Raw genomic sequence first — 16,463 nt, forward strand, 5'->3', positions numbered from 1 at the left:
ACCCAAGTTTTAGATTCATATTACCTATAGAAAATAGAAATAGCTACTTAGTACCACTCCTCTCGTAAGTGAACAGGAAGCTTTCTTTGTGCCAGATTTGTAAAGCAGAAGTTGAAACTGGCTACCACAGGTCCAGAGAAGCATTCCTGGCCCTTTTTCTCTTGCCTATGAAGATGTACCATGAGAGCCTAAGGCAACAAAGAGGCCAGGCTGCCTTTCTGACAGGCCTCTGTCCCATTCACTCCTTTGAGTTTATTTCACCTGGTATGGGAAGTTCAGAATGAAGTGGCTTTACAAGGGCTCCTGGAGACATTGAAACTACCAGTGAGGCCAGGTGCGGTGGCTCACACCTATAATCCCGGCACTTTGTGAGGCCGAGGTGGGCAGATCACAAGGTCAGGAGTTTGAGACCAGCCTGGCCTACATGGTGAAACCCCATCTCTACTAAAAATACAAAAATTAGCCAGGCATGGTGGTGTGCGCCTGTAATCCCAGCTACTCAGGAGGCTGAGGCAGGAGAATGGCCTGAACCTGGGAGATGGAGGTTGCAGTGAGTCGAGATCATGCCACTGCACTCCAGCCAGGGCGACAGTGCACGACTGTGTCAAAAAAAAAAAAAAAAAAAACTTACGAATGAGCCAGGTATAGTGGATCACACCTGTAATCCCAGCACTTTGGGAGGCCAAGACTTCAGCCCAGGAGTTGGAGACCAGCCTGGGGTGATATGGCAAATCCCCATCTCTACAAAAAATTAGCCGGGTGTGGTGGAGCGCACCTCTGCTACTCGGGAGGCCGAGGTGCGAGGACTGCAGTGAGCTGAGATCATGCCACTGCACTCCAGCCTGGACAACAGAGCAAGACCCTGTCTAAAAAAAAAAAAAAAAAAATCTTACCAATGCTATTTGGAGGCACTAAAACTCATCCTGTGATTATAGTTTAAAGTGCAGCAATTATTGTATGTATTTCAGGCTTTCTGAACACGCATCCCAGAGCTTCTTGTGCTGCTTTATCCTGTGGGTGAAATTAACATTTGAACATAGTCCTTGACTCATTTGACATCTAGTCCTTGACTCATGAGAACATCTAGTTTTTGACTCATGGGAACATCTAGTCCTTGACTCATTTGAGAGTATGGTTTTTCTAGAAAATTAGAAATATATATCTGTATGTGTCCATGTGGGATATGGTGTGTTAGGAGAGTGGTGAGTCATAGAGGTGGTATTGTGAAGATAAGTCCTTTCTGACAGACATTTTGGAAAGTGAACTGTGGAGCTGAGCTGAGGTTACATTGTAAAAGAAAGAACTCCCTGGCACCCCTTTGCCTCACATTTCTGGATACCAAAGGCAGACCACAGTGTTATTCACCAGTTTAGACTGTGTCTGAAGCCCTTTCTCCAGATGTACCCTCTTTTCTCTCCTAAACCATTAAGCTCCCTCTAAACTTTTCCTAGCCCTCCTATCTACTTTCTTGGGACCTTTTTCTCTGAAAGGCAACAGTTAGTGGTATGATTTCACAGGAGGAGGAGAGCTGACCTTTCACGTCTACTATGCTCTGACATTTTACATTCTTAATCTCACTTAATCCTCACAGCATCCTATCTGGGTAGGTGGATTATCCCTATATTTATAGATATGGAAAAATAACTTTCCTAGAGGACTTGAAGCTTGAAAGTGACAAAACTGGAAATCAGCTCTAGTTCTCATGACTCAATAGGTTGTACTCTTCCATGGAGCTGTGATGATGCGGATTGTTACTGTTATTACTGTTACCACTGCTTGCCACTAGTTTTTATGTTAGCGAGCTAAGAGAATGCTTTTCCTAAGGAGTACGCTATGCATGGTCTCAAGGTAATGGAGTGAGCTTATTTTAACACATTGGGCCCTTACAGCACCTGCTGACTAGGTATATTTATCACTTTACAGATGGGAAAACTAAGGCTCACAAAGACTGATCCAAAGTCACAAAGCCAGTCAGTCTCTCTGGCAGTGGAGATTTGATCAGTCTTTCTTGAGGCATCTCTTAAAGCCCACTATGCATGCAATGCTGCGCTCCGGTTGGGTGGAGAGCCAGTTCCTGTCACTGAGACAGTATTCTTCAGTCAGGAGTATGTAGCAATATAAGACAGCATGAGTATAACTTAACAAAATAATAGGAATTTGTTTCTTTGGTAAGAACATGAGACTATAAAGGCTTAGCAAAAGGGTATAAACTTGTATTTACAACAATACTTACTAAGTTTTTAAATGCATATTGAAGGCCTCTGAGTAGTGTTTCCAGAGTGCATTCTGTGTATCAAAACTGTAGATTCAGTATAGCTAAGATTATAAGGAGAAGGCCATTAACTGTTTTAAACTATAGCCACTGCAATTTATAAATTAGTAAATAAGTAATGGTGATAAGTGGCTTGTGGCTGGGCTATATAGCTATCATATGTTAATGAGCTGTTCAGATGGGTATCTGCCTAAAATAGGATATGTGGACTGACACTTAGAAGGTGGTTACTTGCAAGGTAGTTACTTGCGAAACACTACACTCAGTTGCCTTAAAGGGTAATATATCTGGGGTAATGGCAGCCAGTCACTTGGTTGTGTTTAAGTGAATATCTTAGAGTTTTACTCATTTGTTTCTTTCCTTATAGACCATTTAAGATAAAGAGCTCTTTAGCAGTCATTGGGTAATTGAAGTTCTAAGATTATTGAATTCTAGTTGGTGGTCCACTTTAAGGCTGATTTTCTTTCGGCCTTAACACTCATGATATAAAGTCTTACTCTCTTTGGGAAGAAAACTTGATTCATTTACACATTTATTCAGCAACATTTATTGAGGACTTACTATTTGCTAGTCATTGTGCTAATGCTAGGGAAACATCACAACATAGATGCCATCCCAGTCCTCACAGTAAATAGTAGTGATATTGTTAATATAGCATATTATAAAATTTATTACAGAGAAATGCAGTATAGTTTGAGAGCATAGATGAAAGTAACATTTATTTCCATTCCAATAGATTTCGGTTTTGGAAATTTCTTTAAAACTGGTGAACTGCTGGCAACATGGTGTGGCAGCCCCCCTTATGCAGCCCCAGAAGTCTTTGAAGGGCAGCAGTATGAAGGACCACAGCTGGACATTTGGGTACTGCTTTGCTTTGCTGTGTTGTTAAATGCATCTATAATGATAATACTTGGTGCTTTGGCCCATCTTAGAAGCTCCTGGTACTTAACACATAAGCAGTATTTCATATTTTCCCCATCCTCTGGACTATAATTAGTCAGAACATCTTGAAATGGATCCCTAGGAAAGAATTTCAAAGGATTGGTGTTATCATCCTAATATCAGCAGTAATTTAAAGTTAAGTAGTAATCAAAATGATCAGATTCAACTTCTTTGGTATTTACTATAAGATACTTATTGTAGTAGTCAGTGTTTTGGATTTTTTTCAAATTCTGAAAAAATAATAAATTCAGACAGGAATTTTTGAGTCCATATGATTTCAAGAGCCCTGAGGATGTTCAGGAAAACAGAGTTGGACCTTCTTGGTAGAAAAGTCTCTGCATTGTTTTCTTCCCTAGAGTATGGGAGTTGTTCTTTACGTCCTTGTCTGTGGAGCTCTGCCCTTTGATGGACCAACGCTTCCGATTTTGAGGCAGAGGGTTCTGGAAGGAAGATTTCGGATTCCATATTTCATGTCAGAAGGTAACAAATTGTTCATCTTACTAATGGTGTTTGTGCTCCAAGTGAAATGCCTAGGTAAAAGTTTCATTTTTTTCAAAGAGTTTGGGTGCCAAATAAAGTGACTGAGTCATTTTAAAAGCAATAGAAATAAGCCACCTCCTTTATGTAGGTGAGACAAGTTCCAGCCTTTACTTGCAACTGAACACAGAACATTTCCCAGATTAAGAGCAGCATGTCTTCTCATTCATTCTGGGTCTATAAATGTCCCAGGTTTATTTTAGATTTAACAAAGCCCTTTGTAGATAAAGATTCACAACCATTTTACTCCAATATGAAATGGATTTTATAAAATTAAAATTTTTTTAATTAAATAAAAAGCCAACTGGCAAAACTCTGCTAAATTCAAATGTTGTGCCATAATCCCTGCCTGTCATGTATTGAGATGTTACCTAGACAGCAGTTAAGTTTACCCCTTAGTTTCGTTTTTGGTTATCAGTCTTAACTCTTCTTTCTACTAACAATAGAAATAATATTCTTTATAGTTAAGAGCATAGATGTGAAGCCAGACTACCAGACTGCCTGGTTTTCATCCTGAATCCACCAGTTACTGGCCATATGAGTTTCACAAGTTTTATCTCCTCCCTGTGCTTCAATTTCCCCATCTATAAAATGGAAATAACAATAGCTCCCATCCTAGGGATATTATAAGGTTTAATTAATCTGTCAGCCAGGTGAGGTGATTTATACCTATAATTCTAGTGGTTTGGGAAGCCAAGGCAGGAGTATCTCTTAACGCCAGCCTGGACAATATTGCAAGACCCTGTCTCTACCAAAAAAAAAAAAATTTTTTTTTTTTTCAATTAGCCAGGTGTGGTGGCGTGCACCTGTAGTCCTAGCTACTCAGGAAGCTGAGGCAGGAGGATTGTTTGCAATGAGCTGTGATTGCATCACTGCATTCCAGCCTGGGCAACAGAATGAGACCCTGTCTCTAAAAATAATAATAATTAATAAAAATAATCTATGTAAAGCACTAGTATAGCGCCTGGCTTATAGTAACAGGAGGTTAGCTTATGTGTGAGTGAAGAGAATCATGTCAACTCAGAGAATATGCTAGTGCTCAAAGTTGCAGCAGTGTAGTTTTCTTGGTATAATCCAAAGTAATAATATTTTACATACACTTTTCTCAGCTGCAGGGATGTGGAGAAGAGCTGCAGCCCATTGGAGAGCTCTTTGCCTCTCCTACATAGCCTTAGTATATCAGCATTAGGTATGACCAAGGATCAATTTATTATTTGCTTGTTCTAGGAATGAGGCTTATTTCATTGCTTTAGTGGAAATCAAATTCTGTTTCTAGATATTTTCAGTTGCGAAATTCAGTACAAAGTTTCATTTAGGCCAGAATCTGATAGACTACACCCTCTTCTTTTTCTTAAGTATTTGTTCACCATGTGAACTTGACAAATATAAGTAGTCTGTGTGTATTCATTTATTCATTTGACCTTCCATTTTCCAGTAGAAAATAAAAGATTAACAACCTTGTACAAAGTCCCATGAGTCAAGTAGATAACCCTGAAGTGCAAGGTGATTTATGTGACTTTTGTAACATTATGTTTTCTGTAGATTGCGAGCACCTTATTCGAAGGATGTTGGTCCTAGATCCATCCAAACGGCTAACCATAGCTCAAATCAAGGAGCATAAATGGATGCTCATAGAAGTTCCTGTCCAGAGACCTGTTCTCTATCCACAAGAGCAAGAAAATGAGCCATCCATCGGGGAGTTTAATGAGCAGGTTCTGCGATTGATGCACAGCCTTGGAATAGATCAGCAGAAAACCATTGAGGTAAAGTGATCAGAGACTTGACTAAAGGTATTTCAGGGTTCTGCTGCACTTAGTTACTTGAAATTTCATGCTCACACCTGTCATCCTGGTCTTTTAGCACATGTATCCCCAACGCCTAGGCGTACTGTCCAGTGTTCCCTATTGATGACATCAGACTCTATTTATATTTGCTTTTATCCAGCTTCTTAAATTCCTTTCTTTGCCCCATCTGCCAAAATATTCAAGAGGAGGCATTTATAAAAGACCCAGAAAAGGCAGAGATGGAAGCTTAACAAATACAAGGTAGAAAGTTTCTTCCAAGGTGAAGCATGAAGTTTTACATAGATATTTAACTAGTTTCTATGGAATGTAAATGTGCAGATAGGCAAAGGGCCAAGCAGGAAACAAGAAGGGTAGGTATCAGGTTTAAAAAAGCCAGGGAATTTAGATTGTGAACTGGAGAAACTAAGAAGGCAAAAACAGGTGGGCTCCTGATTTGGAAGTATTAGGGGTCATAGAACTGTAAAGGTCATGAACCTGGAAAATTCCTCTTGGCTTTCATTTCTGTCCTCGAATAGTTAGCATGCTTATAGGATATACATATTTCTAATACTGCTACAATAGTAAAAAAGCAAATGGTGCTTTTGAGGAAGAAACCTAACAAGAAAGAATATCAAATGCCGCCTTTTTTCCTGTGAAAGACCAAGGCTCCAGACTGTGCTGCCTTCCCCCAACCCACGTAACCATAAGTGAAACCACGCTGACTGCTTTGCTCACTGTGCACTCAGTGATGTTTCGCTGTACTTGTCCATGAAGTATATCCAGAGCAGTAGCTGGGCGTGCCGATTCCACTGACCTGTGGGTTTTGCTGAGAGTGCCCTGCATCCTGGTGCCCTGCACAGCACGCATGCTGACTGTCAGGTGGAATTGGAAGCCAAAGGAGCAGTTGTTTCTCTGTTCCCTCAGTATCTGGGAAAGCTGGCAGGCTAGAGATGTGAACATTTGGGAAGCAACTTTATTTTCAAGGTTTTAAGAGGGTGGGACTACAAAAACAAGAGGAAAAAATTACCTAAGAACAGAGACATAGTGTCTCTCAGTTTAGCATCCAGATGTCATTCTCCAGCCCAAAATAATCATCAGAAAGTTCTCCACATACTTGAACCATTCACTTCAGAGTTTGTAATGGTTTGGATTTGTGTTGAAGCTATGGAATTAGAGCCTCAGGCTCAGGTTGCTAATTGACCTTACCCGTTAACAGCTATGAGAGGAGGCCGTATGACAACACTGGGGAATGTCAATGTGATGGCAGAAAAATAAATGGATCCTGTTCATGTAAAAGGGCTGGTCAACGCACTTAAAGGGATCATCCTTTATATAATTAATTCTAGAGACTTGAAGTTTTCTGCCTTCCAGTCTCAATTTTGGAGCAGCTTTCATCTTGAGGCCCACTTTGGTTTTCACCCTATTTTTAAGAACACACAGTTTCTTTCCTTTTATTTTTTTAGGCATGTATAGATCATTGCATTGGTCTTTATAGTTGTCTTTACCACTTCTTTTTTCTTTCAGTCTTTGCAGAACAAGAGCTATAACCACTTTGCTGCCATTTATTTCTTGTTGGTGGAGCGCCTGAAATCACACAGGAGCAGTTTCCCAGTGGAGCAGAGACTTGATGGCCGCCAGCGCCGGCCTAGCACCATTGCTGAGCAAACGGTTGCCAAGGTAATGCCCCCTTAGCTGACAGTCTTATCTGTGCCTGTGCCTGTTCACGTTTGACAGATTTTTCATCTTAAAGTCCAAAGGGTTAGGATTTCATCCTCTACACTCTGTTTTTCTTTAAAGTTTCTGCCTGTCATTCTCTAGATTCTTAGATGTTTTAGCACTCTCTCATTTTTAAGAATTAACTTTATTTCAAGCAGTTTTTTAAAAACTGCTTTTATCATTTAAATGATAAAAAAAAAATTTTTATCATTTACTATGTTGAGAATTACTGTAACTAGCCTGTACATTCAATTCCATTTAACAGATTTTTATTGCAGATTTACCATGCATGAGCTTCTATTCTTAGACACTGTTGGGAGTAGGATATGTAAAATACAGTCATGCCCTCAGAGACATCATGCTATAGAAGTGAAGTAAGATGAGATCATAAACAACCATCATTCAAAATAGGGAAAGATGAGTGGTGTAGCAGAGCCAAGGACCGGGGAGGGGGGGCAGATCTGAACAGGGGAAATGCCATGTAAGACAGAGCTCCACAGATGGGTAGGACTTGGTGAGTGGTGAATTGAAGCATTGTTGGAAGAATTTTGAATGCCAAGGTAAAGACTTTACTTATAATTCGGGAAGCAACACGGACGTGCTGAAGGCCGCTAAGCCGAAAAGTGACATAATTCTATCCATGCTTTAAGCTAATTAATCTGGTAGCATTAGGAAGGATGGGTTAGGTAGAGAAAAGAAATTTGGAGAGAGCGGTTGGGAGAGTTTTATAGTAGAGATGAGAAATACTGATGGCTTAAACTAATTGGAAACTAAACAAACTAATTGGCACTGTTGGAAATAGAAAAGAAGGGGCAAGTATAAGAACCGTTTCAGAGGTAGACTGTATGAAGTTAGCAGTGGTTTGGAGAGGCAGCTCAGAGTGGTGGTTAGAAGCAGGGACTCTGGAGCAAATCCCAAATTCTGCCACTTCCTGCTGTGTGACATTTTAAGTTTCTTAAGGTCTTTTTGTGCCTTGGTTTCCCAGGTGTGTAATGGAAATAATAATAGGATGCTGTGAAAATTAAATTAATTAATATTTGTGAAATACTATATGCCTGGCACATAGTAAGTGCTGTGTAAATGCTTGTTAGATAAAGAAATAAATAAATGTTGGGGAGGAAGGGACAACATAATTTAGAGATGACTGTTTTTGAGCCTGGGCCTGAGAATATAGGGGTGGCATTAACTCAGTTGCATAGGAGGAAGGTGTGGATCTTGATCCAAGGAGAGAGGCTGGGGCTAGAGATTTGGGAATTATCCATGTAGAGGTTGAGAAGAATGGTTGGTTAGTATGCTCTATTGACATTCCTGTCCACTTCTATGAGTAACTGACTTTGTTCAAAGTAAAAATAAGGGCAGAAGACTTTTACTTTTATATTTCTTTGGAAGTTTTACAAGATTTACAGGAGTATAATAAAATTTTGCATTGGCATCTACAGAGTATGTTTTTAAAAAGGAAATTAAATCTTAATTTTAGTAGGTAAATGGTATATTTTGTTATACATACTTTATATATAAAATGTGAGTATTGATACAGATATGAGTAAAATAATTTACGAATATAGTTCCGGACACTTGAGTTAGAGTATCTTTGAACACTTGGAAATCTTCAAAGTTGAGTGGTATTGCTTTCAAGACAGAGAAAGGAGAGAAAATGAAAAACATGTAAGATGCCATGGAACCCCTTCCTTCTTGCAAATACCACTAGACAAAAGGATAGGAAGCTGGAAAGCCCCCAGGGCCAGCAGGCTTTCCCTGCCAAGTCTATTCTTCTTGAACATTACACAAGTGAGGGAGTGGTGAGGGGTTACATAAACAGTTGTTCCTGAGCACGTGCATATGTTATTGTACACGATATCCTTTCATGTCTAGACTATGAGCAAATTCCCTAGGATATCTCAAATTTTATTTAATTTGGCTTAGATTTCAGATACATAACATGGCTCTTATGTTCAATAACTTTTTAAATTACTAAGCACTGTTTGATAACTTTTTAAATTACCAAGCACTCTGTGTCCTTTTTACTTGATACATTGACCCAAGTCTCAATGGAAGCTACTTAGTGTAACTGAAAATGCATCTACTTCAAATGGAGTCTTCGGTGCTCAGTCACATGCTTGCCTGAGAGCCTTTTGCATGCCGAGCAACAGGCTCCCTCCCCTCAGAGATTTCACATTTTGAGTTTTGGTGTTGAACTTGTTAAAAAATGGATTTCGGTTTTTATGGATATTAATGTGCCTAAAGTAAAGCCTTCTCACTTTAATTCTTCTGATGTTCTAATTTTTTTTAAAGAAGTGGCAAATCACTTGTTTCTTGATATAGTAGCAAGAAATTGAAAAAATAACATGATTCAGTTAATACAAAGTTAACATGAGCCGTGGAATCATGCAGACCTCGGGTTCCACACCAAGCTGAATGAGTTCGGGCAAGTCAGCATCTTTGACCTCCTGTGCCTGTAAATACAAAGTGGGAACAGCAATACGTACTTTGTTAGATGGCTACCAAGATAAAATTAGTTAACCTGTACCAGGAGTTCAGTTAGGCAAATAGAGCACTTATGTGCCAGGCACAGTCCTAGCCACTGTGGCTTCAGAAGTAAACAGGAAACAGTCCCTCCTCTTAAGAAGTTCATAGTCTAGATCTCTAACGGGTGGATTTGACAGCATGATGTCTCACAGGAAGTTCTCTGCTCCCAGACATGGGTCCCTCAGCTTCCTGCCTCGGAAGCACAGCAGCAGGCATCGTGGGAAGGTGAAGAGCTTCCCCAAGGATGACCCTTCCAAGTCAGTCCACCTCACAGCCTTCCTGGGATACAAGGCTGGCATGACACATATCGTGCAGGAGGTCAATAGGCCAGGATCCAAGGTGAACAAAAGGAGGTGGTGGAGGCTGTGACCATTGTGGAGATGCCACCCGTGGTGGTTGTGGGCTACATGGAAACCCCTCGAGGCCTCCGGACCTTCAAGACTGTCATTGCCGAGCACATCAGCAATGAGTGCAAAAGGTATTTCTATAAGAACTGGCATAAATCTAAGAAGAAGTCCTTCACTAAGTACTGCAAGAAATGGCAGGATTAGGATGGCAAGAAGCAGCTGGAGAAGGACTTAAGCAGCGTGAAGAAATACTGCCAAGTCATCTGCATCATTGCCCACACCCAGATGCACCTGCTTCCTCTGTGCCAGAAAAAGGCCCACCTGATGGAGATCCAGGTGAATGGAGGCACCGTGTCCGAGAAGCTGGACTGGGCCCGTGAGAGGCTGGCGCAGCAGGTACCTATGAACCAAGTGTTTGGGCAGGACAAGATGATTGACGTCATCGGGGTGACCAAGGGCAAAGGCTACAAAGGTGTCACCAGTCATTGGCACACCAAGAAGCTGCACCACAAGACCCACCGAGGCCTGCGCAAGGTGGCCTGTATTGGGGCATGACATCCTGTCCGTGTGGCCTTCTCTGTAGCATGTGCTTGGCAGAAAGGCTACCATCACCACACTGAGATCAACAAGATCTATAAGATCGGCCAGGGCTACCTTACCAAGGACGGCAAGCTGATCAAGAACAATGCCTCCAGCGACTATGACCTGTCTGACAAGAGCATCAACCCTCTGGGTGGCTTTGTCCACTATGGTGAAGTAACCAATGACTTTGTTATGCTGAAAGGCTGTGTGGTGGGAACCAAGAAGCAAGTACTTACCTTCCACAAGTCCTTCCTGGTGCAGACCAAGCGGCGGGCTGTGGAGAAGATTGACCTTAAGTTCATTGACAGCAGCTCCAAGTTTGGCTATGGCCGCTTCCAGACCATGGAGGAGAAGAAAGCATTCATGGGACCACTCAAGAAAGACCGAATTGCAAAGGAAGAAGGAGCTTAATGCCAGGAACAGATTTTGCAGCTGGTGGGGTCTCAATAAAAGTTTTTTCCACTGAAAAAAAAGAAAAGTTCATAGTCTAATTACAAAGTACCCATTATGGCTGGGCACACTTGCTCACGCCTATAATCTCAACAGTTTGGGAGGCCAAGGCGAGCAGATCACTTGAGCCCAGGAGTTTGAGACCAGCCTGGGCAACACGGTGAAACCCCATCTCTACTAAAAATAGAAAAATTAGCCAGGCATGGTGGCATGTGCCAGTAATCCCAGCAATGTGGGAGGCTGAGGCAGGAGAATCGCTTGAATCCAGGAGGCAGAGGTTGCAGTGAGCCAAGATCATGCCACTGCACTCCAGTCTGGGTGACACAGCAAGGTTCTGTCCTAAAAAGTAAAAAATAAAAAATAAAAAAAATTCAGTGCCCATTGTTATTATTTAGACAACAGTGGGATTCCCATTTTAGATCTGGAGTGCTTATGTTTGCTGTATAACATGCAGGAAGTATTAGATCTCATTGAGTTCAGACTATTTAGAAAAAATATGTCATATCTTTTTCTCATAAATTCTAAACACTAGTTTTGGTGGGGTTTGGGGGGAGGTTTTGTTTTGTTTTTGAGATGGGGTCTCACTGTGTCACCAAGGCTGGAGCACGGTGGCAATCACAGCACACTCTAGCCTCAACCTCCTGGGCTCAGGCAGTTCTCCCGCCTTAGCTTCCCAAGTAGCTGGGACCACAAGTGCATACCACCATGCCCAGCTTATTTTTTTAAATTTTTTGTAGAGATAAGGTCTTGCTATGTTGCCTAAGCTGGTCTCGAACTCCTGGGCTCAAGTGATCCTCCTACCCTGGCCTCCCAAAGTGTTGGGATTACAGGATCTGATGAAGGTCACACAATTTAGTGAGCACCACACCTGGCCTAACCACTAGTTTTTTTTTGTTTTGTTTTGTTTTTTTTTTTTGAGACGGAGTTTCACTCATGTTACCCAGGCTGGAGTGCAATGGCGCGATCTCGGCTCACCGCAACCTCCGTCTCCTGGGTTCAGGCAATTCTCCTGCCTCAGCCTCCTGAGTAGCTGGGATTATAGGCACGCACCACCATGCCCAGCTAATGTTTTGTATTTTTGGTAGAGACGGGGTTTCACCATGTTGACCAGGATGGTCTCGATCTCTTGACCTTGTGATCCACCCGCCTCAGCCTCCCAAAGTGCTGGGATTACAGGCTTGAGCCACCGCGCCCGGCCTCTAACCACTAGTTTTTAACAGTTCTTCCACTGTAAGTTTCCATCATCTGTAAACATACAAGAATGAAATAATTACCTCCAATTCTTAAATTACTGTTTAGAGTTTGCCCTTCACAGCTATAGGAAAGCATTGGACTTGTTTGCTAGGGTTGCCACAACAAAATACCACAGACCTAGTGGCTTAAACAACGGAAATTATTTTCTCACAGTTCTGGAGGCTGGAAATCAGGATGAGGGTGCCATGAGGGTTGCTACCTGGTGAGCCCTCTCTTCTTGGCTTGTAGCTGGCTGTCTTTTCACTGTGTCCTCACATGGCTTTTTTTCTCTGCCCAAGTGTGGAGAGAAGGATCTCTGATGTCTCTTCCTCCTCTTATGAGGACACCCACTGTATGCGAGCAGGGCCCCACCCATAGGACCTCATTTAACCTTAATTAACTTCTTCAAGGCCCTGTCTCCAGATATAGCCACATTAGTGGTGAGGGGCTCAACTTGTGAATTTTGGCAGGACACAATTCAGGTCATAACAAGTATTTACCTATTGGGATAGTAACCATTTTCCCATAGGAAAGAACATTATTGTCATTTTAATGGTTCTAGAAAGCACAAAGTCCAAAGAAGAGATTCAGAGCAATAAACATGTGTTCTAAACAGTTATCTCAATTGGTTGGACATAACCATTGCATACTGACACTCTTAAAGAATGTCTGGGCCGGGCGCAGTGGTTCACACCTGTAATCCCAGCACTTTGGGAGGCCAAGGTGGGCGGATCATCAGATCAGGAGTTCGAGACCAGCCTGGCCTGCATGGTGAAACCCCATCTCTACTAAAAATAACAAAAATTAGCAGGGTGTGGTGGAGCGCACCTGTAGTCCCAGTTACTCGGGAGGCTGAGGAGGAAAATTGCTTGAACCTAGCAGGCAGAGGTTGCAGTGAGCCGAGATCATGCCATTGCACTTCAGCCTGGGCAACAGAGCAAGACTCTGTGTAAGAAATAATAATAAAAATAAAAAGAATATCTTGATAATATCTGCTTTCTTGGGATATTAATTGACCATCTGTTTATTTAATATATGCTAATCAGCTGTGTAATGCTGAGCATGCCATTTGTATATTTATACCCTGTCTTATTCCAAAAAGACTTCCTTAGTCCCCTCAGTGATTGCAAGATTCCTAAAACCCACCGTATTTCCTAGGAAGTGATTGCCACAACAAAAAGCATTTTTCCTTTATCCTGTCCGTTATTCTTCTACCCAGGTTCACAGTCAGTTGTAGCAGTCCAGGTAGGATATGAACGCTATCCAGGACAATGTGCTACACTTGGTCTGGCACAGCAGCGTCCAGCCATTTAAAGTGTCCGAGCTAGTGAGAGTCAGGGACTGAGAAGGAGCATCGTGTCATAGTTAGCACATGGGCATCTCATTTCCATACAACATCCTCGGTCATGCTTTGCCCTAATAATTTAGACTGCCTTCATAGAGAAGGAGCAGTGTAATAAAGTTGGGAAGTAGAAATCAATCTTCAGTTTCATCCTTTGATTGAAAAGCTAATGATGGGGGTAAGAATAATGTAGCAAATGTACTTTAGTGGGAAGTTTAAATTTTACGTAGTGACTAGATAAAAATTTTACATAGTAGCTAGATAAATTGATTTAAATTCCTGATGTTTGAAAGGAAAAAGTTGTTTAACCTCAGAAGTGGCACACAATATAAGCTGGAGGAATGACAATACAAGGAAAGCTGTTTGTTTCTCACACTCTGAATGGCATGCAATTTTTTGTTTGTGTGTGTGTGTGTTGATGTGTTTGTTTGTTTGGGGGCATCCATACCATACTGACACTTTGCTAATGTGACTTTATCTTATACAGTATAGCCAATGATATTAATATTGGAATATACCAAATATAAAGTATGTTGGAAATATACTCAGAGTATATTCAAATATAAAGTATATTTCTAACATATCCCCCCATCCTTGAAAACCATCAACCTGAGATTCTAACTGGAAACCGTTAGTATCTTTGAACGAGACTGCATTCATTTGCAGTCTAATTCTTACATTCTTGTGGTCAATTGGAGGCTTTAGGAAGAAGAGGAAAGAAAGAATTAATGTTACTGACTTAAGCACATCACATTACCTTTTACAATCCTGACTTCACTGTGAAGTTGGCATTGTGCTCTTTCATAATTGAAGAAGATAAGTTTCAGAAAAGTTAGGAAACCTGATTAAGATCACACAATTTGTAAGTGATGGAGCCAGGAATCAAACTCAGGTCTTGGGAGAGGAGAAGCTAGAATCTCATACCATTTTGTCCCTTTGATTTGTTTGAATTTAAAATTCACCATCTTATATCCCTTGAAATAACTATAGCTGGTAAAATATAGCCGTCCTTCTGCCTTTTACAGTCTCATATGATGATTGTTTTCTCAGATGTTGCGTAGTGTCTGTTATGTTCAAAACACATCTAATAAATTATTCCGATAGTTCTGAAGGATGGTGATGAAAGGATCATTCGGCAGCTTTAAAATCAATCTTTGCCAATTGTCATAAGGAAAGATTCTCTTTTAAATGATTTTTTAAAAGAAGCATTTGTAATGCTTGTTTCCCTAGAGTAGTTAACAAAGGAGACATGAGAACAGACTTCAAGCCATCAGGAGCTTTCTATAGTAGGTTGCCTTCAAAAACATAGCTTGCAGTCAGCGTCTCTTCTTCCACTGGGCCAACAGGCTGAGTCCAGGCTGTGCATCTCCTTGAAGGAAGGAAGATGTTCCTATCACTCCACGTGACTGCTGCTTCCCTTTCTTCCTCTTTGCATACACCCTTGCCAATAAATGTATCTCATCCCACCTACACCAAAAAGGCGGGTGGGGCGGGCAGAGACAGCACTGACTTCAGCGTCCCTTGTATTGTAGTTACTTGGGGGGGGTGTGTATATCTGTCCCTGGTTCAATTTTGAGCTCCTAGGACTTTTATCTGTCTGGGTATTATATTTAAAGAAAGAGACAAATAGGTTGGTTGAATTGAAATTAGGAAGATTCTTGATTCCTCATAAAAGCTAGCTTTCTTGTCACCTGCATGACAGTTAAGCATCCCCTCACGAGGCAGAAATGAAATTCTGTACAACCTCTTTCAGAGTAACTGATTGCTGAGTCTGCTTCACTACCTACACCGTATACATATTTCACCAAATCTTTCTGGAGTTTCCAATAAATAAATATTCATTCTTTAATTGCCACAGGAAGAATTACTTTATTCTTAGAACTTTGTGTATTTATAGAGAAGGTATTCATGTTTCCAAACTGTCTGTTCTTGCCATATTTACAGGCACAGACTGTGGGGCTCCCAGTGACCGTGCATTCACCCAACATGAGGCTGCTGCGATCTACCCTCCTCCCCCAGGCATCCAACGTGGAGGCCTTTTCATTTCCAGCATCAGGCTGTCAGGCGGAAGCAGCATTCATGGAAGAAGAGTGTGTGGACACTCCAAAGGTACAGCTATGTTTGAGATTCTCAGAGTTTGCAATTTGGCGAGAGATTTCAGTTTGGTCCACAAATGTTGTATTTAGCTTTACTGAATTTTTATCATTTCCTTACATCACTTGGGAGTGATGTTTCTGTGGAAAAAAGCCTGATGTTTCTGTGGAGAAAAACGTAAGAACAGAGTAGAGCCAGGCTCTACTCTTGTCAGTGTCTGTCATTTGACATTACATCATTCGTCAGACCTCGAGGACTTCTGTCTGAAAATCCCTCCTCATCTTTCTCCCTCAGTAATTCCTTCTCTCTTCAAGTTTCCAGATCTCTCACAAGTGTTTGGGCTTTTTTTTTTTTTCTAACAAACTAATTCCGAAAACAAAAAATTAACTTTCATGCCAAATTGGGCTTTGTCTATTTGATTACTATTGCCTGTCTTCTGCTTAGAATACTTTAGGTACAAAATGATGGGCCATCTTTTGTGATCTTATACATCTTTTTTTGTCCAATTTGGAAATGTTTAAAAGTGTGCTGGGCCAGGCGCAGTGGCTCACGCCTGTAATCCCAGTACTTTGGGAGACCAAGGTAGGTGGATCACGAGGTCAGGAGTTCAAGACCAGCCTGGCCAATATGGTGAAACC

General features: G+C 41.3%; 1 protein-coding gene and 1 pseudogene across 2 annotated transcripts in view; both read left to right on the plus strand.

The window, feature by feature from the left end:
* SIK2 (salt inducible kinase 2) overlaps positions 1 to 16,463 on the plus strand; it is a 121,783-nt gene that overhangs the window by 92,536 nt on the left and 12,784 nt on the right. Inside the window, exons 5-9 of the mRNA XM_017517657.2 lie at positions 3,009 to 3,133; positions 3,571 to 3,694; positions 5,294 to 5,514; positions 7,060 to 7,212; positions 15,676 to 15,840. Of these exons, the coding sequence (XP_017373146.1) occupies positions 3,009 to 3,133; positions 3,571 to 3,694; positions 5,294 to 5,514; positions 7,060 to 7,212; positions 15,676 to 15,840 (788 nt within the window). The remainder of the gene's footprint in view (positions 1 to 3,008; positions 3,134 to 3,570; positions 3,695 to 5,293; positions 5,515 to 7,059; positions 7,213 to 15,675; positions 15,841 to 16,463) is intronic.
* On the plus strand, positions 9,901 to 11,170 carry LOC108295464 (annotated as a pseudogene). Its single transcript, XR_001821415.2, has one exon. The product of XR_001821415.2 is annotated as a 60S ribosomal protein L3-like (transcript).

The sequence above is a fragment of the Cebus imitator genome, unplaced genomic scaffold, assembly GCF_001604975.1.
Source record: "Cebus imitator isolate Cc_AM_T3 unplaced genomic scaffold, Cebus_imitator-1.0 Scaffold641, whole genome shotgun sequence".
Classification (NCBI taxonomy): domain Eukaryota; kingdom Metazoa; phylum Chordata; class Mammalia; order Primates; family Cebidae; genus Cebus; species Cebus imitator.